The 26,972-nt window shown below is 33.4% G+C and overlaps 1 protein-coding gene across 2 annotated transcripts in view; it reads right to left on the bottom strand.

Annotated features, from left to right (window-relative positions):
• The window catches only part of URI1 (URI1 prefoldin like chaperone), a 67,332-nt gene that overhangs the window by 29,598 nt on the left and 10,762 nt on the right, over nucleotides 1–26,972 (bottom strand). For both annotated transcript variants that reach the window (XM_063112464.1, XM_063112465.1), the window contains exons 2-4: nucleotides 11,650–11,684; nucleotides 2,037–2,115; nucleotides 957–1,092 (exon numbers count right to left, since the gene is read on the bottom strand). In XM_063112464.1, the coding sequence (XP_062968534.1) occupies nucleotides 957–1,092; nucleotides 2,037–2,115; nucleotides 11,650–11,684 (250 nt within the window). The remainder of the gene's footprint in view (nucleotides 1–956; nucleotides 1,093–2,036; nucleotides 2,116–11,649; nucleotides 11,685–26,972) is intronic.

The raw sequence follows: 26,972 nt of genomic DNA, 5'->3' as shown, positions 1-26,972 counted from the left end.
CAGAATTTTCACTGAGTAAATGAGTTCTCCAACTGGTACCCACTCATATATAAGTGAAATAATTTCAGCTTTAGAAAACTCAGCTGTTTTCTATCTAGTATGACCTCATTTACACAGAAGAATTCTCATAAAATGTATTTTCAAACATACATTTAACTAGAAGGTTAAAAAGCAGGTGGGGTGATATTATACTATCAATTTGAATATGCTATTATAGAACCAAGAACACAGATAAGAAATTAAATAAATAAATCTAATTTTAAATACAAGTAAGCTAGAACCCAAGCTAACCCATCCAAATGCAAAATGTGTGTGTGTGTGTGTGTGTGTGTGTGTAGATATGCACACACCAACTAATAATATCATGAATAAACAAATCTAAAAAGTACCTTAATAAAACTAGGCAGAGACTTCAAACCACTTAAAAAGTCTAAGGGTGCCATTTTAGGTAGCACGTTTCCATACCCAGTCTCTTCTATAAAATTAAAATATGACTTCTTCCAAACCATAAAGCATTCTTAATGATTTGCTACTTTTGTAAACAGGTATTTCTCCTAGTTCACTAAGCAAAAAGTAAACTACTTCTGTGTACTAAAGTTAATATTAAAAAGAAAAGTAAGTGTACAAAAGCAACTAAGGCAAACCAATTATAAAGTATAAATTGACCCCAATTCTTATGTCTTCCCAAATTCTATCCACAAAACCATGTAATGACATTTACATTCTATAATTTCTGAAAACAGGCCAAGGTGGGTGATATTTCCAGCCCAGATGTCCTATTCTCCAGCTCATTTTCAAATGTTGGTTCTACTCAAACTACCTATGATTCAATAGAATCACAAATAGGCTGGACTAATTAATCGTGGAAGATATTTTTGGTAACAGTCCATCAAGCTTGGCAATTTGTGAACTGACACATATATAAGAAAGAAACATCATTTATAACTGGTACTTACGTTCTTTCCGGTGTTCAACTAAACCTACAGCCTGCTTTGCTGAGCACTTTGCAAACCAGTTGTCCCCAAGTAAAACAGTGACTTCATTAGTATGGACAAGTTTTCCTGGCATGAAGGCAAAAGGGCCAAATGGTACCTATTATTTAAAAAAAACAAAAGGTAAAAAACTTAAAACACTAAAAAATACTTTTTTATGAAACAACATTAAAGTTTATACATTGGGAAAAATAAAATGTCAATTTCACAGAAATTTAACATCATATTAAAATTTCACTAGGAAAATCTATAGAAAATTGCCTTAGGCTAATAAATCAATGTTAAAACAGGAAAATAAATTTGCACCACATTTAGATACAGATCTTAAAGGTAGTAGTATTGTCCCAGAATGTTTATACATTTTGTTCACTTATAAATCTAAATGAAAGCAAACTAGTAGGAAAATATTATCAAGAGAATATTTTTGATAAAGAAAACTGAAAATTATTTCTAATAAAATAGCTATTTTTGCAAAGCAGGAATTAACAAGCAAATAACTTTAATGGTTCCACCTAGCTACACTTACCATATATTTGGGGTAGAATATTCATGCAATGAAACATTCTAATCCAGGGCTCAGGGACAGATCACTTTGTCAATATAAAGATCATTAAAACAAAAATTAGCAGTACCTTTTTATATAAAAATCAATGCTCTAGGGTTTAATTCTGTGAATTACAAAACCTTATGGCCTATTCCTGCTCTGGCTAACAGGAAATGACTAAGTGCCATATTTTTGTCATAATTACAGTTTTTTAGGTAGTAAATTTGCATACCAAGTATGTCAAATTTTGTGCTAACATTTATGTCATGTGTCACCATAATGTGATAATTTTATATATATACAAAAAAAGTAAATAACAACTATTACTACAATGCGTGTATTATAAAGTAAAACTTCCTTGCTATGGTAGTTATAGTCCATATCAGCTTGGCAATCTATGAACCGATACACATATAGCAAAGAAATACCATATTATTTTACATAGTTAACATATTTATAAGAAACAACATATTACTTTAAAAGAAACACACCAAACATACCATGATATTATAAGACAACTTATCAGGCAAGGTACTGAGTCTTTCCTGAAGGGCATTATAGTCATTATCTACCTTCTTCCTGTTGATAAAAAACACCAAATACTAAATGAGTACACAAATTAACAATTCTTTCAGTATGCTATGTATCATAAGACAAGCTAATAGAAAACCTAACTTTAGCAATTTACAGATTAAAAGGTTTTTTTAAATTTTAAAATCCTGTTTTCACAAAGTTTAGCAATGGCATTATTTTACTATAAATTTATTAAAGAATTAAGACCTTCCAGGGGCTTTGGCTTTTAGAAGAACACTCACATCTTGAGAATTTGTGTTTCCTAAGGTGGAAGATCATCTGGACTAAATAAAATGTGGAAATTAAGGGAGACAGGGAAGGAAGGCCTGATGTTTGGAAACAAACAGGGACTCAAGATGAAGGAAGAAGAGATTTAATAAAGATTCTGAGTGAATAAACACTGGCTGTGAAGTAGAAATCATGAACATGAAATCTGATCAGATGCTTTAGTCCTCATCAGAAAACTTTAGGCTGAAAAATGTGGTGTCATCAACTCTTCAATTATTCATACTGTGATTAAGGTGAGAGAGAATCAACTGGGGGTAGAAGATATTAGGTAGAGCTAATACAAAAAGCATTTCAATTTGTTTTGGAGTCTGTTTCATGTTATATTGAAACACAGCTACCAAATAAATTAACTTCAAACAACCAAAAGATGTAATTCTGTAGGATCAGAGATGGTTGTGTTTTCATGCTATGAGCCCTACTCAGTTCTCACACTTGGTAGAAATGAATAGTCCTTAGGGTTCCCTGCTAGGACATAGGCTGCAAGCAAAACCAGAGCAATGAAATTTTTTGTAAGCAGAAGGGCGTTGTCAATTTTTAAAAATAACAAAAACAGAAAATCACCAACTCAACAAATAATTTAAAAGAAAAAGTAGATACTGTCAAATTGAAATTAGGATAAACTGCAACACAGATAATCACTCTTGAGATAATAAAAATGACTGCACTATAAACATTATGGAATTGGTTTCAGTTTAATTCCTTAGCTCCCCCTAAAGTAATAGTAGCATAACTGATAAAAATTACTTCACCTTGTCCTAAGATCCCAAGGAATTTCACAAACATATTGTGTTATTTATCCTACAAATATTCTTGTAGTAAATGTCACTTAACATTTTTCTCTCTCAGAAGAGAAAGTAGTAGGAAGATGGAAAAACTACACATTGGAGAGAAACCATATCATCCTCCTTCCTATATCAGGTGAGGTAAGCAATGAGTTTAACCAAGGTCTTTTCATCTGTATTCTTTCAAGCAAGCTTCTCATTTCTTAGTATTCAAGTGCTTTTTATAAACTTTCCCCAAAATTCCTTTTCTATAAATAAACACGTCTTTTATTCTATTTGTTTAAGGCAAAAATCATCCTTCTGGATTTTTGTATAAATAAAATGACAAGTAATTTCATGCACAGGGCTATGTACCAGAAAGAACACGGCTTTGAAGTCAAACCAAACCCAGATTAACCACTGAATTTACACAAATTAACCCTAGTCTTAGTATCTTCAATGATAATACTTTCCTATAGGTTCAAGAGAATTAAATATAAAAGGTTTAACACCCTATCCAGCACTGAACATCTACTATGCTGTTTCCAATACCCCTTTTTCCATGAAGTATCAAAAAACACCAATTCTAAAAATTTGAAGAAAGACTATTACCCACTAAGATAAGATTCCACTATATTAAATCCATTCAATTTAACACAAATAGAATTACTTATTGAAAGACATACAACTGAATGTAACCATTCAGGGGCATTGGAGATAGGACTGGAGTGAGTAATAAATGGGATAATGTCTATAAAGGGCTGCTTTGGTACAGAGCCTAGACACAGTAAACACTCATTATTAAATCTATGGAATACTAACAGTTTACTTATATGTTTCAGATAAGCAATTCTGCAAAAGCTCAAGAACTAAACATCAGCTTAGATATCTAAATGCTTCTATGATTGCTAAGAAGCTAACAAAAGTTAGCATTCAATATGTCTTATTTTGGTAACTTTACCTGGAAAGGGGGACTTTCTAACAAAACATCTCTTTCGTACATTAAAAGAACAAAAGGTTCAACCATAGGTAATACCAGAGATCAATGTCAGTATTCCAAATCAAGTATATTCAGTTTTAAATTAATCATTAATAATTTCCTCTAGAATAAAAATGTATATACACTGGAGAGCACTTCAAGATCAAAGTTGCTATTTCCAAATTTTGAATTATTTTCTAAAAACATAAAAAGAGAAAGATAATTTAAAATGCAACTCATGCAAAAATTGTTTTTGAAGGGAGGCCAGTTGGAGTCAAGCAGTGTCTCTGGAAGAAATTATAGCTTGAGGAACTTTCTCTCTAAAGGCCGCATCAGTTAAAATGTCCAGGACTAAGTATTTAGTCAAAGAGTGATCTCCAAACAGTCCGTTCTAATATTTAGGGCTTAAATAATCCCATTAAAGACCACAAAGCCTATGCAACAGAAAATACAAAAGTTATCCTAAGAACTAAATTAAGTGTTACAGAAGGTAAGTAGGTAACCTTTACATCAAAATTTGAACAATTTTTTTTCTATTTTATTACTTAAAAACATAATTTTTGGACATTGTAGTCATATTAAAATATAGTAGTCAAAAGAGGTAATGCTTAAAATAATTTTATCTCAAATAGAAAACAAACCCAAATATAGTTAGGATAAACCTCTAAAGCCTACTTACTTATATACTGACCTGCTTGTTTGGCTTCACCATATTTGATCCTTATAGATTAGGTTTTGCCTTCAATTCTTAATCTAAAAATTTTATCCATAAATAAGATTTAATTTGCACCGCATATTCTCAGGCAATGTTCCTTACAGAAAACAAAAAACTAAAGCATCGGAAAAAGACATGTAAGAAACTTTCATAGCCTTCTTTTGAATCTTGCTATTCATGTGCTACATATATGTCTTCTGAGAAGCACCTTTTGTTTTAGGAAGCAGCAGCGATGAAGGACATAGCACAACTATAAATTAGCCTTAACCTTAAAGGATTAAGATCAAGAAAGATTCCACGAGAAAGACATTATTTTCATAAAATTGTAAAAAATATGACGGCAAGTTAAATGGTATACTCAAGTTTTTAGGAGTGAAGTATACTTACGTCCACATATGGATTAATGGATTAATGGATTAAGGTATGGATAGATACATGTTCAAGGTTCACCTATACAATTCTTTCAACTTTTCTATATGTTCAGAGATTTTTCATAATAGAATATTGTTAAAGAGATAGGGGAATATGAAAGGGACTCCACATTTTTAATCCTTCTCTTAAATGCAACTGACAAAAAAAAAATCTTTGTAAGAAAAAAATAAGTTCCATATCCCTTGTTTGTGGCAAGAGATAAAGACTCTAATCTCTAGCTTTACGTTACAAAAAGGGAGCTAAAACTTAAATCACTTATTGAAAACAATAAGATTTTGCTAATTTCACTTTAAAATAGAAACTGTGAATAGGCAGAAAATGCTAACACTAAACCAGGTTTTTGGGGTTTTTTTAAGAAAAAAATCTATCACTCTCTTTCCTTTTACTTAACATCCTAAATAAAAAAGCAGAAAATAGCTTGAGATGTTTAAAAGTAAAAAAAAAAAGAAAAAGGGCTTTATATTAGTGTGAATATCTGTGTTAATCTGAAGCAAAGAATTAATTTTTTAACTTAAAAAATGATAAAACCCAAAGATTCTGGAACATATAAGAGTTAATACATGACCTTTTATTAGAAATTATTTTCCTTTTAGAAAAGATGTGATGAGTTTATAACTGACTTAAGCTTTGTACGTTTATGCCAGCTTCTACTTAAATTTCATCATAATCCATAGGTTTTGCCACTTCAATTTAGATTGTCTATACTTTATTTCTAAACCATATTTTTGAAAAAGGTAAACTTTTTGTGTGTTATCTTAGTGACTTATAACCATTTTAGGTCGCTGATCCCTATGAGAAACAGAAAAATTAAAGACTCTTTCCTGAGAAAAAGGACCCATATTTTGTATATGGTTTCAACAGAAGCCCATTCATTTAATTCTCCAGGTTAAAGTTTCTGTCAAAAGGTTTTATAACAGTGAAAAATAACAATTCTGGTTTTAGACCCAACAAATATTTAAAATTCTTAAAGTTATCTTTAACTCAATTGACTTAAAAATAAATAAAAAGAAAAATGAGAAGACCTTCACCAATTTGGACATGAGTTCAATATGAATTAGTACATAGCAAACTATAGGCATGCCTCAATTTTTATAGCCTACATATTCCTAAGTCATACACTGATACCCACCCCCATCTGTCTTTAGTATATTAGAATTTGGACTTTCACATCTCAAAACAAGAACAAGCACTCAGGATTATCACAGAGTGATCCACCTCTCAGCCACGTACTGCTGTTGTTTTCATATTTATACCTTCATCCTTTTACAGTACTCTTCTGTGCTTGAAGTTTCATTGCGTGTTGCTTTTAAAAAAAAAAAAGAGGAAAAGGAAAAAACTCAAAGTGCAAAGTGTAGTTTTTAAACCCTAACACAGTTGAGACAAAGATGAAAAATCATGAGGTATGTCAAAAGCAACAAATCCTTGGCCTCAATCAGATTTCACTGGACTTAAGCTGATCGTGGGAAATTGTGAGCCATACAAAGTACATGGACACTGGAAATACATCATCATCATAAAAGACTACATTCTAAATGATGAGTTATAATTAGGAAAAAAAATTTTTTATTTCCCCCATAACATAAATAACAAATGTCAGTATTTGTTTTAGAATCCCTCTCAAACCTCATATACTGAAGTGTTTTGAATTTTTATGTCTAAATTTAAAGCTATGCTTTCTAAAACTAAATTCTTGAACAAAATAAAATAGCTCTGTCTATATTTCCATTTAAATCTACTTCATTTAATTTCCTAGATATATTTACTACTTAAAATCCTTTTAAGATGATTTAAAGCAAGATAATAAATTTTCTACAACTCATATGCATACAATTTATTATTATACAAATAATGCCTAACATACAGATGGTTTGTATGTGCCAGGCACTGCATGCACTATTTCATTTAACTCCCACAACACAAAGTAATGAGACTTCTTTTTTCTTGTAGGACACATTCAACAGAAGTCATCTGTAATGCATTAAAACTGACCATAAATTCTTTGTCGCACCTCCTATCAACAGGTGGAGGTTATTTCCCCACTTTTGAATCTGGGCTGGCTTTGTAAGTTCCTCTGAAGAACATAATGTGGACTTGCAGCTTCCATTCTTGGTGCCCTGAGATCACCATTTAAAGTAAGGTGGATAAACGAGCACATGGAGAGGGAGGCTCAGCTAACAGCCAGTACTAGCCACCAGATTTGTGAGTGAGGCCATTCTGGACAACCCAGCTGATCCAGCCAAATGGCTGCAACCAGACAAGACACAGGTGAGCCCAGATCAACATGCACACCCAAAAAAATCATTCACAAGTAAATGGCGGTTGTTTTAAGCAACTAAGTTTAGGAGTAATTTTACTAAAGACCAATAAAATAATGAATGTATCATCTTAGCAAGGATGTATTTTGAAATGCAATGCTGTACTCTCAGTGATGTGGCAATTATTTATTTCAAAAAAAAAATTAGTATCAAATCTTATTTGGTAACCCTAAAAAAGTTAGTCATTTGGCACACAATGAAATGTGTGGGAATGAAGGAAAGAATAAGAGTTAACTAATGATTGAGAACAATCTCCAAGGTGTAATATTAAATGAACAGTGTACGGTCTGATTTCATTTTTGTCCAAAAGGATGGGAGCAGAGTATATATAAAGATGTGGATGAATGCACACCCACACACACAATCCTACCTCATGCAAACTATTTCTAAAAAGGTTTATGAGAAACTGGCAAAACAGTTGCTTCCAGAAAACAGAACTGAAAACTGGGGAACAAACTATACATCATTTAGTTTTTGGGTACATCCTTTTGCACCTCTTACAAAACATTTTGAAACACAGAAATGTATTTCTTAACTAAATTTTTTTAATTTAAATCTTAAAAAATTAATGTAGAGTCTTTTTTTTTTAATCTCGTAAAGATATACACTGAAATATTTCAAGATGGAATAATATGCTTAGATTCATTCATTTCAAAATAACTGGAGGTAGGGGTAGATAGTAGGACAGGATATTAAAATGAAACAGTTTAGATAAAACCATGAGTTCATAATTATTAAGTTGACTTATGGGTACATGAGGGTTCACTGTACTGCTCTGTCACCTTTTGTTTGAAACCCTGCATAACAAAAAGCTATTTAAAAATATTAATGTAAAGCTGTAACAATAACGCTTAGAAAGCCAAGTCTCCATCATAATAGATGATAATGGCATGAATACAAAATATTCACAAAGCATTGGGCTTTTTTGTTTGTTTTTTTCTTTATTCACCTGCCAATTAAAATTTTCAAAAAAGATGTATGAACTCTATTAATAGTTATTGAGAGCCAGACTGGGTGTTCTACAGACATCATCTCATTTGATCTGCACTACAACCCTATGAGTTAAATAAAATCATCACTTTACAAGAAAACTGGGAATCCTAATTACCATAATTGCCCAAGGTTACAAAGTTAGTAAATGACAGTATTCAAACGTAGATCTGTGACACAAAATTCCATGCTCTTTAAGGAAAAATTAAAAAGATAAAAAATTACAAATAATCCATAAACAAAATAATCAGCCCCTAGTGGAGCAAACAGTGGGAAGCATACCTACATTTTAATGAGAAAATAGTGTGTGGATTTTACAATACCTTGTTTCCATAGGTAAGAAAAAGGATTTTAAGGGGAAAAAATTTCACTCAAAAATTTTTTAAAATCCTCACTAAATTGAAAACCACTATTCGCTCTAAAACAGTGTTGCACAAATTCTCACCTATTAGGTTCAAACATTTCCTTTGTGTCTATTAATAACTATTAAATACTATAAATGTCTTAGTTCACCAAAGTTCTGGGATTTGAATTTTCTGGAAGAGATTTTTTTGGTGCAAGTTCTTTGGTCCCAGACCATTTTTATTCCTACTTTTCTACAAATATTTTTACTTCCTGTCCTACATTCGAAAAAAAATAAAAATTCAGATTATTTCTGAAGCCTAGAATATACATTGCTTATCCCTTAAATAAAAGAACCCATTAGAATTGCACAAACAAGCATAAACATCATTAGCATAAGAATGTATTTTTTAAATCATATACTTTGTTCTTATTATATTGGTATGTACCCATAAAGAAAGGGAACTTAGCTACATAAATAGTATTTTAGACTAGTCTCACACCAAGAGGTAAAGAAAAATTAAAAGCACATGCTTTTAAAAGTAGTATGTGAGACACCCTTAAGAATGGTTCCAGCCTCTGAACTCTGTACGTGCTTCATATACTACAACCCGTAAAAAATTACTGTGATTTCCCTGCTTACTGTCCGACTATGAATTTTTCCACAGCAGGGTGTTTCGATTCCAAACAGCAGCATAATACTGGCATATGGTAGAAACTCAATCATTGTTTGAGGAATTAAGAAAATGTAAAAATATAATTCCACTATGCTCCCAAATAGCAATTTCCTGGCTTTCAGAGGAATGGAGACACTTTGGTTTCAATTTTTGAATATAATAAATTGATGAGTTCAATGGCCATTTAGATTCTAGCAATATCACGATATCATGTATATATCCTCATTAAAAAGCAAATAGAAAAGTCTGTTTCCTGAGGCATATCAGAAATGATTCAGAGGAAAAAACAAGTTTTAACATGAAAAAAATAATATTAATGTTCTAATGTGTAGATAATTACAAGTCATATTACTTTAAGATATGTATAGGAAAATATGCTAAGCTTCTGTAGTTGGAGGGCTTCAGAAAATTGGAAAGTGGAATTGAGGGTTGCATGAACCTGCCCTGAAGTAAAACATGGCACATTCTGTCTGTCATTGCTCACCAGACTTGTGCACTGGTAGTACTTATAAACTAAAATGCTATATATAACAAAAAACTATATATTTGGTCTTCACTTATTCAAACATTTACTAGAGTCTATTTTGTTCGAAACACAACAGGAGGAGTTGTGGTGATTCCCCTTATCCTTAAAGAACTCCCTAATAGGGAAAGATCTTATAAAATGAACCAGAAGCAAGTTGTTATTTACATATTTGTGTAAACTAGTATCCGTTATGAGTGAATACAACATTTTCAAATATCCTGAAGTCCCTACCAAAACCAATAGACAGAACTCCACAGTAATAAAACTTCCACAGGGAACTATTTGTAAAATAGACCACTTTGGCCAAATTTGCAGTGGGGAAAAACTCTTTGGCCAAGGACTTGCATTTCAAGTTTTAACCTGAACTGAATATATAATGAAAAGAAAATGTTCCATGGAAATGTTGACAGATTTACACCAACAGTGGATGCAACTACAACAATACAGTTATTGAAAATTAATAAAGTTCTGAATTTCATTTATAAAGTGGATATTATTAGTTTTAGATTATTTCCTGCAAGCCAATAGTCAAAATTTAATAAGATGATGTGTACAGATTGCACCGATTTTCATTCTTATCCACTGCTTGCAGCCTATGTGCATTTAAACCAAAAAACATTTGATATACACTAACTATAAATTATTTCCTTGGAGATCTCTCAGGCATGAAGAAAAAGCCTCTTAAAATAAATTTAAAATATTATATGCTTGATGGTGTATAACGGAAGGTTTAATCTCACCACTAAAGGGGCAGTTACCATGATTTTGCAATAACGCTGCAGACAATAATCAAGACAGCTCCTGTTGTTCTCTCAGTAAAATCTTCGTAAACACAGCATGGATATATTGTAATTTGATATCTCTAAGATCAACAACTATACTTCATGACAACTCACAATATAAGATTTTATTCACCATTAAATTGAGTGTTTTTCTCAGAAGCCATAGGAAAGTATGTTATTTACCAAGCATTGTCCTATTAACTATAGATTAGTACAATAAAACAGATATGCTTTCTTCCTCTCTAAAAAAAGTGCAGCCCATAAAGCAGGCTCTGGAATGTAGGAAATTAGATTTTGCAAACTTTGGGAAATATATCTGTGCCCTATTTTCATCAGTATTTTAAAACAACTGATTCTAATTATTTTTCTACTACAAATATAAGAAATATTCCAAAAATAGAGCTCTCAATGATTAATTAGGTTCAAAAATGTCTCAGTCTCTACTTCATAATGATATTATTCTGACTTTAAAAAAAAGGACAAGAAAGGCAATTAGAATAAACACAAATGGTGACACAACTTCAGGAAATCAGGGACTATGTAATTCAGGAAAGGGTGAAAGACAATATAAATTAGTGTCAAAGGCATTCAAAATGGAGATTACTAAAAGAATTCAATTACTGGTCACAAAAAACAAACAAAAAAAACAACAAACAGTACACACATTATTTAAATACAAATAGATGAAACCCACCAGTATTTCAGAAGTGTAATAAAAACATCTTTCACTCACCAATGCTGGATTTTCTCTTGGCAGTTAGTGACCACCTGTCATGAAAACAGATAACTACTCATGAAAAAACAGGGCTATGCACAGAGCTACAAAATCAGTGTATCAGAAAACTAGAACAGTAGCTTTACAGATTTAATAGCATCTCAGTATACATTTTTATTTGTCAACTGCACAGAGATGTGAATGTTAGTTTTTAAGCAGCACACTTTATCATAACCCCCTAATGCAGGCTGATAACTGCTGAACAAATTACAGCTTTCCGATTCATACTATGGTACAAAACCCACTTCATAACTATTAAGTGACATATGATATAAGATAGCTAATATTTTGTACAATCTACAAACCTGTTTTCAACATTACATATTTTGTAGAATACGCAAAATGTTATAAATAACAAGAAACCAATGTAATATCTATGTTTCATCAGTTAAAAAAAATGACAGTAGTGAAAATATTTTATTTTGTCAGTATATCTCCAAATGTTTTCACCTGTAATTTTTATTCTGACGCATTAAAAATGAGTTCAGTGATATTTTCCTACTACATTTTCAAGAAGAAATACTTGGGATAGAGAGATGCTCTGAACAGCCCATTTGTTCCCCAATGAATTGTGATAAAATTTTAAGCACATCATACATAGCCAGTTTAGACTATGTTTATAATACTAAAACAATGAAATTAAGCACAAAAGTTATTTGTTTTCCTTACACATATTTCAGTAGATTCTCAAAATGCTCAGAAAGCAAATAAGAACACTAATCAATAAAAAAAATGCAACTAAAAAATAACATTATTTGTAATGGCAATTTTTAAATTAACACTATTTTCAAACATTACTAATCATCTATTTTTAAATTCACCATTAATAAAAATTTTAAACAGTAATCTAGAAAACCATAGCACCACTTTAGAGACAGAGAAACTAAGGAATAACACCCAAAATTATTAATACAAAACCATGTGAAAAAGACAGCAGTATTATCTGGTTTGCAACACACAGCTCTAGTTCACAATCCTAAATGCTAACATTGTCTCTCGTCTCTCCTATGTGCTCAATGTTGTACCCAAAAGTCACATAATTTTTTTTTTTTAGACCTGTCACTAAATTTCTCTATTATAACATTTAATTCCTGAAATAAATGTCCTCCTTTGGGACATTTTAAATACTAAGGCAGCAATCCTGCACCAAAATACATGCTGTAATCAGATACCGAACCATACTACACATTAACTCAGCATAAAAGTCCATTTTAGAATGAAGATCTCTCAGTAAGTATCAATCACATAGCAACACTTAATAACAGTGGTAATATATAATAGAGTACTGACTTTACATCTGGAAGAGCCAAGCTAAAACTACATCAATCCACTTCACTGTTTCTGATTTGGCAGTAATTATAAAATAGACAAATAGAATTAAATGTAAATTAAAAGAGAAAAAAATCTTCATGAAATTCTTTTTTATAAAGTTCTTATTTAACAACCCCATTAAAAGATGAGACCCAAAAACAGTCAGGATGTTTTCCAATCCCAATGCATGTGTTTCCAAGCATGAAGTGAGCCAAAAGCACAAAAAGAAAAGCCCTGCAAACCATAAGAGCAGAATGTTCATTAACCTCTACATGATAATCCTTTAGTAGCTGCATATTAACTAGTTACATATTCATAATAATTTACATTATTTAAAGGACCTTCGATGAAATTTTCTAGGCTATATCCATTAGTGACAGTGTTAAAGGTTATAGAAGATAGTCTACTTAACGTTTCCAGGAAGTCTTTTTAATTAGTAAATATGTAAATTTGGCACATGATTTTTATGTTTAAAAAACAAGTCACTGACAGAATGACACACATTCTTGCCATCACCCCCACAGTCTACCCTCTACTTTGTTTTAACCATACTTTCTCCCACTCCCCAGCCCTTTTTCCTTCCTCAGTCTCCCTAGAAACAGATAGTCAAGGATAGACCAACAACAAAAATCCCATTTCATAATTTACAAGAGAAATTTTCACTACCAAAATACTGCCTTACATTTAAAGCTACATGTAGCGTTGAAAACATCAGACACTTTAGTTAGGCACTATCCAAATGTAGGCTAGAGAAGTGATATTTTGGAAATCTTAAGAAATAAGGGGAAAGGTAAAACAGGCAGATATGAAAATACATGGAATAGCCTTCTGATGGTATGTCTACCTGTCATTTTTGTTTATATGACTTATGGTCCACCTACGTTCAAAAACATTTTAGCCCAAGCAATTGTATTTATATTGAGAAGTCTTTTTAGTTTTCTTCTCTTTTACAGCAAGTTATTCAAAATGAAGAATTAGTAAATTTCTATACTTAGGTGCCAAGGAAAATTTTAGAAGGGAGAAAAATCATGTAATTCAAAGATGAATGTACCTGGGTTAAAAAAAAAAAAAAAAAAGAAACCTCTTATTTGTCTGTGAAGTTAAATAACTCCAAATGACTTCATTTCTCCTGAAAGGGGACTCACATTAATGCCTTTATGTATTCAATAAAGTGACCATAGGGTCGTGAGCCTGGTTCTACAAGCACTCAAAAAACAAAGCAAAGGGCCGGCCTATGGCTCACTTGGGAAAGTGTGATGCTGATAACACCAAGGCCACGGGTTCAGATCCCTATATAGGGATGACCGGTTAGTTCACTTGGGAGAACGTGGTGCTGCAAACACCAAGTCAAGGGTTAAGATCCCCTTAAATCATCTTTAAAAAAAAAATAAAATAAACAAAAACATTTCATTATTTTGTTGTCCTCTACAAAAGTAAAATAACTATGTAGGAACAAGAGTTGTTTTATTTTGTTTTTAAGATAAACCTGCCAAAATATACAAATAGTACTCTTAAAGAAAAAAATCTTACTATATCATTTTTATAAAAAGAATTGGTTACTAGGCTTCAACTATTAAAATAATTGACCTAGTAAATTCTTTAATATAACGACCACACTTGTAGTCAATTTATAAATAAAATATGTACATGTGTAGTGCAGTAGTACAGCAATAAGTCCACAGTAAAGAGAAGGAACTATCAGACTATTTACCACTTTTTAAGATACAGTCTTTCATCGAGAGTCTTTACCAACAATCCAGTAACTATAAAACCATGTGGTATACTTTCTTTACAACTCAAAACTGTCCTTAACCTAAGAGTAATAAGAGTGGTATATGCCAAGACTTCATATGATGAAAATCAAGCTGCAAACAGGTAAGGTTTAATGAGGCAGGTTTTAACCTCCTTTTAAGGAGAGGAGGAAATCTTTGTTCTAAGACTTCCCCAATATTATACAATTTACTCAAGATTATACAACTGTCCAAGAACTGGTAAAGTGACGTAATGAGTTTCAAAACCACGACTATCTAACCAGGTCTATCTAATCCCAAAGCCCATACTCCCTGTATTGGACTGCTTTAACCATCATGCGACTTATTGGATAACAAAAGAAAAGCAGCCATTTACTTACCTCTGCAGTTTTTCTTTCTTAAAAAAAATTAACTGCTGCTGCTATTTCTCCTCCACTTCCTCCTCAATCCCACACTCTCATAAAAATAAGACCTTCCCAATAATGCCAATAAAAGCAAATAAGCTTTTATTTGCTTTAACTGAATTCACTAATATAAATCCTTATTTCTTTCAATGCCTCAAACACCTCCTGGCCCTTTCAGATCAAACTAAGTATAAACAACAAATTTCCCAAACACCATTTACTAGTATGTATTCTGTGTGTGTGTGTGTGTGTTCACGGGAGAGCACGGGGAGGTAATGGGCTAACCTCATAATTACTACCACATCTCATCATATTTGTAAGACACTTATAACAACTAATGGAATTACATGTCTAGGATGACAATGATGGACAGCCCTCCCAACAACCTATTTTTCTGTACAACAGTGTCCAGCTAACATATACACACATTCTGTTACAAAAGGTTAAGATAATACTTAGTAAATTTTAGTCAATAAATTATATAGAAAACAGAAATAATAATTCCTTTGCTATTTTTCCTTAAAAGTTGCTTTTCAAAAATTATTTTATAAAGGAAGGAATGAATGATTTCACATGCAATAATTTCTCTAGTACTTATTTATTTCTATTTGGGTTATATATATATATACATATATATATATATTTTTTTTTTGTATTAGACCACAAGGGGGCATCAATCTATGAGTTTTCCATGTTAAATATTGTGCCACATTAAAACTAGAGTGGAATAGAAAGCCTAAAAAGGTAAGTTTGCTTCTAGATTTTTGATACTTCTCTCAAAAACGCTTTGATTTCTAAGATTTTTCTCACTATACTACAATTTTCAATTCTTCCTGTATGGGTTAATGTATAAAATAACAATTAGGGAATTATACTCATCAGAGCTATCTTAATTTATATGGTTTGCTTCTCTTTCTAGACTGTAGCTTCAAGACAAAGCTTACAATTTTGATTTTAAAGCTGCTGGGTCAAAAAGGAAAAAGTATCAGTGGGAGCTGAAGCCAATGGATACTGGACACACATGGCTATCTGACAGTTACTTAAAGGTTGAAAATAATTTCTTAAAAGATAAATAGCCAACCAATTAAATAGATGTATAAATGTCATTATCAAAGTATACAAGAAGTTACTTTCAACAAAATTAGCAAAAATTACAAATCTTTTAAATAAACCCCTTTGCAAAGAAGGGAGGAATTGACTACAGGTTCCTAACAGAAAAAAACTGCAATAAGCAATATGATAAACTACAATAAACTGAGTGTTACCATATAAAAACCATCACAAAAATAAACTATTTCAACTTTAAACAAATTTAAGTTCTAAATATGCTGAAAAGCAAAACTGCCACCAAAAGCTAAGTCTAATTATCTGAAGCCACTTCTTAAAACCCTTAAATGTTCTTATTTAAACATTTACCTAAGACGAAATCAAAATGATCATCTTAATCCCTACTTTTACATTTAGCCAGTTTTTTCTGACATAGACTTCTAAGGCATTCTGTCAGTACTCAAATCTGGTCTCTTTTAACATGAATGTTGTACTATGTCTAACGTACTTTGGTGTTGTACAACTCATTCTCTTGCTGGTTTTACCCACAAATTAGGACTTTTTTTTTCTTTCAGTATTTATTACTCATAATCCCAAGTAAGCATTCTAATTATATACAGTCTTCTCCTATTGGAAATATTTAAGACTGGTAACATATACACCCAGCGATACTTCCACGAATGAACACATTGACATAGAAAATTTCGTTTCTGGGATTATTAGAATTAGGTATCCAAGAAATTCTAACTGTACTGGTTGAATGCTCCCTGAGGTAGGGGCCTTTCTATTTTATTCACCAGGGGTTTCCAGTCAAGATGGTGAAATAGATGGTCCCCAGCATCACTCTCTCCCACAAATCAACCAATTTACAACTATTAAAAAGCAACAACAACCAAGCTGGGGTCGCTAGGGATCAGGGGAAGAGGAAGAGAGACCTAGAGAGTGCATGAAGGCAGGAGAAGCCACGATGAGAGAAAGAATGAACTGCTTTGACCATTTCAAGCCCCAGCCGCTACAAGGCTGGAGCTGGTGAGCACACAGAGCAGGACTGGCAAAAGCCACAGCTGTGCCCTTCAGACGAAAGTGCTTGGAGGCGGCAGGGGAGAACAGGGCCTTGGTGGCCCCCAGGCCAGCAAAACTACTAACAGGGCTCCCATGGACACATTAAGGAGTGAGGAGCTACAAAAACTGAAAAAAAGGAGCCACTCAGAGGCTGGTGAGTCATCGCAAGGGACTGGAGCACAGCCTGTCCCATGGGAAGTGTTTGGAGCACAGGCAGTAGGGAAGACAGACCCACCACAGGAACACTAGGACACAGCAAGGACAGCTGATCTGCCCCTCAATCAGCACAGAACCACTCAGTGGAAACTGGTCAGAAATACAGAACTGCAGGGGGTGCAGTTTGCTGAAAAGAGGCCCAGACCAGAGTTTTCATACAACCCAGGTGTACCAAGATCTCACAAGACCCAGAAGTATCTATAAAGTCAACCATTATAACCTGAGCTACACAAAAAGCCTTTCCTAGGGAATCAACAGCAAAGCAACAATTTAGCTCAACCACAGAGCTCAAGTACTGATCCCCACAGTAAGTTCCCCCATTTTAGAAAGAAGCAAAGGACAATAAATTAGTCCCAGTGCAGAGTTTAAGTGATAGGAACAGCAAATAATACAACACGGAACTGAAAGAAAAAACAAAATACCCACAGACCAGAGACAAAGTTTGATATTAACTAGTAAAGGTCTCACATCACCAAAGAACACCTATAAAACCTTGAAGGACCAGAAGTCCCCTGGACTACCAAGCCAGTGGGGGTGCTGGAGAGCTCAGCCATGCCCCCCAGCACCCTCAACCAGTCCCGAGGGTGGGGGCCAAGGGATTCAGCCATGCCCAACACCTGCAACCAGCCCGGCAACAACCACCAAACCACTGCAGGAAGCGCCCCAGGCTCCTGAGCCAGGGCAGTGGGGGACCAAGGACCTCAGCCACTACCCCACCCCCACACCCACAACCAGTCCAGTGATGACCACCAAGCCGCCAGAAGAAGTGCCCGGGCTCTCCCAAGCAGGGCCAGTGGGGGTTGAGGGCATCAGCCACACTCCCCTGACATCTGCACCCAGCCCAGCAATGACCAAGCCACCCCTAGAAGCCTCCTGGTCTTCCCTGCAGGAATGGCGGGGGGGGGGGGGGTGCCACAATCCTCAACCCTGCCCTTCCTCCTTCTCCCACCCTAATTCCTTCCCCCTTCCCCCTCCCCCCAAACTGCTCCGTAACATCATAGAATGTAAAAAAATATATATTAATAAATAAACTTTAAAAATAAATAAATGAATAAAATTTTACTCACCAATATTCATCTGCCATATATAATAAGCATGCAATAAGTCCTTTTAAAGTACAGGTTTATAACCACTTACTGTAAAACCTCAGGAGCAGAAGTTTTTCTCAGTTTAGAACTTCATATTTTTAGTAATACAGTGAACATACAACATAACAAGTATATAGGACACCCCCTTTAGCAAATATAACACTTGCAATGAAACATATAAATATTAAAAAGAGAACGAATATCTCATTCAAATCAATTCCAGTCAATTTTTATCAAAAAATGAATATGCTACAAAATTGCAAATAACTTTGTTTTCAGTGCCTTTCAGACTTCTGAATTGCAGATTAGAGACTGTGACCTATATGAGGGTACTTCAAAAAAATTGTGGAAAAATAGAATTAAAAAATAATATGAATCTTTCCATGAACTTTCTGAAATGCTTTTGTATTTCTGAATCTTAAATATTGCCTGGATTGCAGCTTGCATGCCTATCATTTTATTGGAGAGATCAATCATTTCTTCTCCATTCAAATACCTCCCTCCTTAGAAACTCTGCCCTTCTCCATCAAGAGTAGGCAGCTCTGGGATCCCAAGGCATGGAGCCAGAGGAAGCCAAACCCAGCTGCAACTAGGCAAGCTGCCGCCACCACCCTGGGACCCCCACCTCCTCAAGGCATGGATGGAGCTGGAGGAAGCCGAACCCAGCCACAACCAGGTTAAGAGCACACCAAAAACACCATTTCCACACGTGTAGCAAACCATAACCACCACAATTGCCATGACTGCCGCAAAAGTGGCTAATCTCAATAACAGCAGCCACCGTGCAGATGGCACACCAGACTCGCAACTGCATTGACATAAGGAGAGGCAGGAGCAGAGACCTAAAAAAATAAATAAAATAAAATAAAAGAGGTCTTCTCTCTCCACAAAGCACACTCCAGAGTAATAAAAGTGTCTGATTTTCAATAATAGGGGAGTACTTGATCACAGCTGTCTCAGTACTAGACAAATCATCTAGGCAACAAATGAACAGAGGAACAGTTATCAGATAGAACAAATCTATGGTTACTAGAGGGGGAGGAGGAGGAGGAGGTGGGAGACTGGATGAAGGGCATAAAGAATGATTTGTAACAATGAATATACTAATAAAAAATAAATTAAAAAATAAAAAAATACATACTGTATCACAAAGAAGTTACAGGAAAAAATGATGTCAAATATCTCATTAATTTTTTTTAACATTGACTACATGTCAAAATGATAATACTTAAGGTACACTGAATTAAATATGTTTTTTAAATTTAAAAAAAAGAGTAGGCAAAAAAAATCCCATTTCTCCATCTGCAGCCACAGTGAACAGAGAAGGTAGATAGATATCTGCCACTAATTGGGCCAACCTAATCCACTTTGAACATAAAAACTGAGGTGATTAGAGTCTGGTCCTGAAAGGATGACCACAATGGGATTTACACAAGCTAACAAACCACCTAAAACAGCTGATATATGAAGGGATGATAAAAATGTGCAAGAAAACAAAACACACACACACAAAACTTCTGCCCTTGAGTTCCTCCTCACTTCTTACAGTAAATTCTTAGAGAACTTTCTTTTAAGCATTTCTGTGGTTTACAATTAACTAAGAAGAAAACAGAGTAGTAAACTTGCCACACAGGTTAGAACAATAATATGCCTGTGAAGAACTCAACGGAAACAAATAATTCATTAAAGAACAAATACAAATAGTAGAAATATTGGGGGGGGGGGGAATATCCTCACTTGTAACAAAAAAGTCAAAGCAATCTTTGAAATACCATTTTGCACTAATTAAAAATGCAAATTTCCATTTTTTAAAAATACCACCATTAGTGAGACTGTAGTAAAATTAATGCTAAATCACTGAAAGTAGCTATATAACTTCAAAACTCAATCCAGAATTTTAACTCCAAGTAGGACAATAAGCATGTGACAAACCAATCATTTCTCTGAGAACTAGAAAAGCCAGATGAATACAAAAATCATCTCTTTAAAGGCATCCAAGAGTTACCAAAGCAATGAAGACAAGAGGGACTAAACACTGAGAGGAGAGAATTGTAGAGAAGTGAGCTTACAATCTGAAGCCACTTTTTTCTCAGACAATTCTGGGCACAAGCAGGAAGATACGAATTATGTTGGCCCCTGAGCAGACAGCCACAGCTGGGAGACAGAAACAGGCAGAAGAACCTCGGGCAGTCTGACAATGCTGTAGTAACAAAATGAGAAATAGAAGAGGTCTTAAGCAAACAGCTGCTTTCCATCTCATGACATTTGTCAAATTGTTAAGCTGTAAGAGCCAAAATGCTAAACTGAAACTCTGAAAAGCCGAGCTTAGGATAAAAAAAAAAAAATTAGAGTTCAGAAGCCTACAGGAAAGATGCCCTGGTGAACAAAATTAGGCTCTCAGATAAACACCCTGAAGGAACCAGGAATATCAGATGCCTTACTAAAACAACAACCCAGCCTTCACTCCATTCAGTACCCGCCTGGATTAAGGTGACCAGCTCCCACTCTATCCATCTAGCAGAAGAAAAGGTGAGCCTTTTCAAGAGGGAGATATCACCTTCAGGAGACACAATCCTTGAATTTAATCAAAAATTACTAGGATGCCAAGAAACAGGACCATATGACCAAATATTAAGAGGAAGAAGGAAAAAAACAGAAAACAGAACCAAACATGCAATCTAGATACTGGAGTTATTAACAAACTAGGACTTTAAAATAACAATAATTAATATGCTCAAGAAATCAGAGAAAAAGATTAAAGAAATATATGAAAAGTATGGCACATTCCATTAAAGAACTGAAATCTATATAAAAAAAGAATCAAATGGAAATTCTACAACAGAAGTATTTAAAATTAACTCAATAAATGGTGTTAAAAGGAGATAAAACAGCAGAAATTAGAATTTTTTATCTTGATGACAGGTCAATACAAAATATACAAATTAAAGCCCAGAGATTTAAAAATAAAAAGTGGAAAATATGGAAAAGACCCATAAGATACATGTGATATACAGTGTGACTTAAGAGCCACAAAAAGAGGGAAATGAGAATGTAACAGAAGCAATATTTGAAAAGATCTTGAATTCTGGGTTTTCAAAAAATGATAGGAAGGTATCAATCAACAGATTCAAGAAACTCCAAGAACCCCAAGAGAAATAAAAAAAAAAAAAAAAAAAAGAAAGAAATTACATCAAAGCACAACACAATTACAATGATGGAAACTAAACAAAAAGAGTAAACTTTATGAGCAGTGGGGGAGGAAGGTACACTGCCTTCAAACAAGCAACAAGAATTAGAGCTAGAGCTAACTTCAACCTAAAATGACAGAAATAGGAAAATAATAGAATCAAATCGAGTGCTGGAAAAAATACTGAAAATCTATAATTATGTACATACCAAATAAATCCTCCAATGTGAAGGAAAAATAAAATCATTTTCAACAGAGAAATCTGTATCAGCAGACGTTGATTAAAAAAAATTCTAGTTTAATAAATTAGACATTTTGCTATTAAATAAATGTGACCTGTTTAAAAAAAGGAATTCTTCAAAATAATATGAATGCAGAAAGAACTAAAGAGCAATTTTACAGAAAAAAAGGCGGGGGAATTGAAAAAATAAATCAATATTGACCACAAAGAACAATCAAATACAGTATTGTGGTATTTAAAATGGGTAGAATTAAAAATGCATGGAAGCAGTAATGGAAGTGGGATGGATAAATGAATGCATCCTGTGGCATGCTGTGATCTCTAGAAAAACCAGAGATTTCCCCAGTAAAAAGAAATAACATAAAAGAAAAAAATATATATGGTATAAAGGTATAAATGCATACTATATTTACTACCAAAGTACATATAAAGTACAGTATGAAAGGAATAAAAAAGAATGTATCATGAACAAGTTAACAGGAGGAAGTAACAATAAGGCATGTTTGATTAATCTAAAGGAAGGAAGGAGGAAAAAAGCAGAGAAAAAAGAACATAAATGGTCAAATAGAACTTCAATAAGATACCACTTCACCCTCATTAGGATGGCCATTACAAAAAAACAAGAACAACAAATATGTGTTGCCGACTACATGGAGAAGCTGGAACCTTTGTGAACTAACTGGTACAGACACTGTGGAAAACAGTATGGCAGTCCCTTAAAAATTAAACATAGAATTATCATATGATCCAGAAATTCCATCTTTGAATATACACAAAAGAATGGAAACCAGAGCCTTAAACATATATTTGCACACCCATGTTCACAGCAATATTATTCATAATAGCCAAAAGATGGAGGCAACCCCATTATCCACTGACAGAAGAATAAACAAAATTGCATAATACAATCTACAATAAATTCTATAATATAGAATATTATTCAGGCCTAAAAAGGAAGTAAATTCTGACATATGCTTCAACATGGCTGAACCCTGAAGATATTATGCTAAGTGAAATAAGCCAGTCACAAAAAGACAAATACTATGTAAGTCTACTTATATCAGGTACCTAGAGTAATCAAATTCATAGAGACAGAAAGCAGAATGCTGTTTGCCAGGGTATGGGGGAGGGAGATATATGGAGTTATCGTGCAATGGGTATAGAGTTTCAGTTTTGCAAGATTAAAAAAAAAAGTTCTAAAGATGAATGGTAGTTAAGGTTAATCAACAATGTTAATGAACTTAACACCATTGAACTATACACTTAAAAATGACTGAAATGATAAATTTGTTATGTAAACTTTACTACTATTTTAAAAAATAAAGTCAAACAGAAAATGATAAAATTAAACTGAATATATCAGTAATTCCATTATATATAACTGAATAAACACTCTAAATAAAAGGAAAAGATGTCCAGACTGAACAGTAAAACCACAAATATATGCTGTTTAGAAGAGACACACTTTGAACACTCTGGTGTGACCATACTAATATTCAACAAACAAGACTTGAAGAAGCATCATGAGAGAGAAAAATATTTGAGAATGGTAAACAGATCAACTAACCAGGAAGTTATCAGAATCCTGATTCTGTATTCACTGAATAACACAGCTTTAAAATATATAAAGCAAAGATTGGGAAAAATAGAAAAAAAAGATTAATCTACAATCATAGTGAAGATTTTACTACACATCTCTTGATAACCGATAAAATTTGCAAACAGCTAACAAACATACTGAACTCAAAAACTGCAGCATTAACATTCTTTGGTTCCAAGTAAATTATGAACCATTTACCAAAAAAGACCATATATTAGGCTATATAGCAAGACTTAAATTTCAGTTATGTGTTCTCTGACCACAGTAGAATTAAACATGCTGTCAAAAGCAAAAAATTAAGTAGAAAATACTAATGTTTGGAAATTAAGGAACACATTTCTTACTCATGGGCCAATGAGCAAATCATGACAGAAATTAGAAAATATTTTTAACTGACTGATAATGAAAATGACATACACAATGTGTGGGGTAAGTAAGGCGATTATTAGAGAAAAACTTAAAACTCAAAATGCATATATTATTAAGAAAGAAAGGTAAATATCAATGATCTAAGACTTCATCTCAAAAAGCTAAAAAAAATTAAAGCCAAAGGGAAATTTAAAAGAAAAAGGTAAGAGCAGAAATCAATAAAGAGAAAGTAGAATTACTAAAAAGAAAAATCAACAAAACCAAAAATCAGTTCTTCAAAAAGGTTGATAAAATTGATAAATCTCTAGGAAAAGAAATCAAGGGGGAAAAAAACCCACAAATTACAAATACAGTCACGTGCCACATAATGACATTTCGGTCAACGATGAAATGCATATGATAACAATGGTCCAAAAAGATAATAATGAAGCTGAAAAATTCCTTTTCTATGTTTAGACATTTTTAGAGATATAAAATACCACTGTGTTACAATTATATACAGTATTCAGTATAACATGCCCTACAGGTTTGTAGCCTGGGAGCAACAGGCAATACCAAAGAACCAAGGTGTGCAGTAGGCTATACCACCTAGGTTTGTGTAAGTACACCCTATGATGTTCCCACAACAACAAAATCACCTAACAACGCATTTCTCAGAAGGTATCTCTGATGTTAAGCAAGGCATGACGATAACAGCAGTTAAAAAGAGGACATCACTACCAAACCTAAAGATATTAAAAAGATAAGGGGATATTATGAACAACTCAAGGACAGTAGAATCAAAAAATTAGACAATTCCTTGAAAATCATATTTCCTAAAACTGACATAATGAGACACAGGGAATCTGAATAGTCCTTTAACTAACAAAAAAGTTGAGTCTGAGGCTAGTCCAAAGGTAGTGAGTTATGGCGATTAATATTTCGGTCAGTTAAGAGATCTTTATGCCCTTCTCACTATTACAGAGGGAAAGAGAGGCAGAGGGAGGGAGAGAGGGAGATAAAGGGAGGGAGACAGAGGGAGGGGGAGTAGGAGAGAGGGAGATAGAGGGAGGGGGAGTGGGAGAGAGGGAGATAGAGGGAGGGGGAGGGGGAGAGAGGGAGGGAGGGGGAGGGGAAGAGAGGGGGAGAAAGGGAGGGGAGGGGGAGAGAGGGAGGTAGAGGGAGGGGAAGAGATGGGGAGAAAGGGAGGGGAGGGGGAGAGAGGGGATGGGGAGAGGGAGGGGGAGAGAGAGAGAGAAAGAGAAAGAGAAGAAAGGAAAAATTAAGTCTATTTTAAAATCTATACAAAATCTCCAAGGAGGCCCAGACAGTTTCATGGATGAATTCTTCCAAATATTAAGTTAGGAACTATTACCAATCATATAATCATATACGAACTCTTTTACAAAGTATACAAAAATGGGAGGTGTTTTATGAGGTCAGCATAACCCTGAAACCAAAACCTAACATGGAAATTATAAGAAAATTACAGACCAATAGCCCTCACGAAACACAGAAACAAAATACCTTAACAAACTATTACCAAATTTAATCTAGCAATATATAAAAAGGTAAACATATCATTAACAAGTGAGTTTACTACAAGTATGCAATATGTTTTAATATTTTTAAAGAGTCAACGTATTTCACTACATTAATATCTCAATAAACACAGTTAAAAGCTTTTGATAAAATTCAGCATCCATTCATGATAAAATTAGCAAACTACAAAAAGGAGAAAAATTCCTTATTTTCATAAAGAGAAGCTACAAAAAGCCTACAGCAAATATCACTTGTAATGGTGAAATTAATTAAAGCTGTCCCCTTGGTATGGTAAATCCACTATCACTACTTCTATTTATCACTATAATAAAGGTTCTAGATCATGCAATAAGAAAAAAAAATGAAACAAAACATAAAAGGCCTTAAGAACTGGAAAGAATAAAACTGCCATTATTCAAAGAAAACATGCTTATATATAACTACACACATATTAACAGAATACACAGACAAGCAATTAGAACTCAAGTAAATTTAACAAAGTCAATATGTAAAAATCAAGTAGGTCTATACCAGCAAAAAAAAAAAAAAAAAAGCAAATAAATTACAAAATACAATAAAAGTAACAAAACATTTACTTTTATCTAGAAGTAAATCTAACACATGCGAAATTTATACACTTTAAAAAGCTAAAACTGAGAGAAGTTTCAGAAGAACTAAATAAATGAATCATGCTTATGAATTTAAAAACTTAATATTATAAACATGTCAGTTCTCCCCAAATTGATCTTTGATTCAATGTACTCCAAGCAAAACCTCAGCAGGTTATTTTGTTACTACTGGAAGGCTGATCCTAAAATATACATGAAAAAGCAGAGTCAAGAATAGTAAAAACAATCTTGAAGAACAACAAAGCTAGAGGAATTTTACCACCAGATATCAAGACCTATTATAAAACTAAAATAATTAAGAAAGTGTGGAACTGGTGCAAGTATAGCCAAATAATCCAACAGAACAGAATGAGATAACAGAGCCACACATACATGATCACATAATTTTTGAAAAAGACACACTCCACTGTGGATTACTCTGGTTGCTAAAAGAAAACTTAAGCCTTTTTGAAGGAGAGAACCATCATCTAGAGTCTTTTCACTACAATATTTGGCATCCACTCAAAAATTACAAAAGGTGGTCTATAAAAACAGGAGCTGTTGACAAAAAAAGAAACAGAAACAGACCCCTATTTGATTTACATGTTACAGTTATAAGATAGTAACTTTATGACTAATACATTCATGTAAATAGAATGAAGGTTGAAGATGGCAACAGAGATCTGGAATCCTTTTAAAAATTTCCAAACATAAATTCTGAAATAAAAAATACAGTAATTCAAATTAAGAATTCAGTAGATGATTTTAATAGCAGATTAGATACATGAGAACAGAGAATTAATGAACAGGAATATAGGTCAATAGAAAACACTCAAATTGGCATATGAAGTGAAAGGAAGATAGAAAGTACACAAG

The sequence above is a fragment of the Cynocephalus volans genome, chromosome 10, assembly GCF_027409185.1.
Source record: "Cynocephalus volans isolate mCynVol1 chromosome 10, mCynVol1.pri, whole genome shotgun sequence".
NCBI lineage: Eukaryota > Metazoa > Chordata > Mammalia > Dermoptera > Cynocephalidae > Cynocephalus > Cynocephalus volans.
This window is presented reverse-complemented; position numbering and strand designations above follow the sequence as displayed.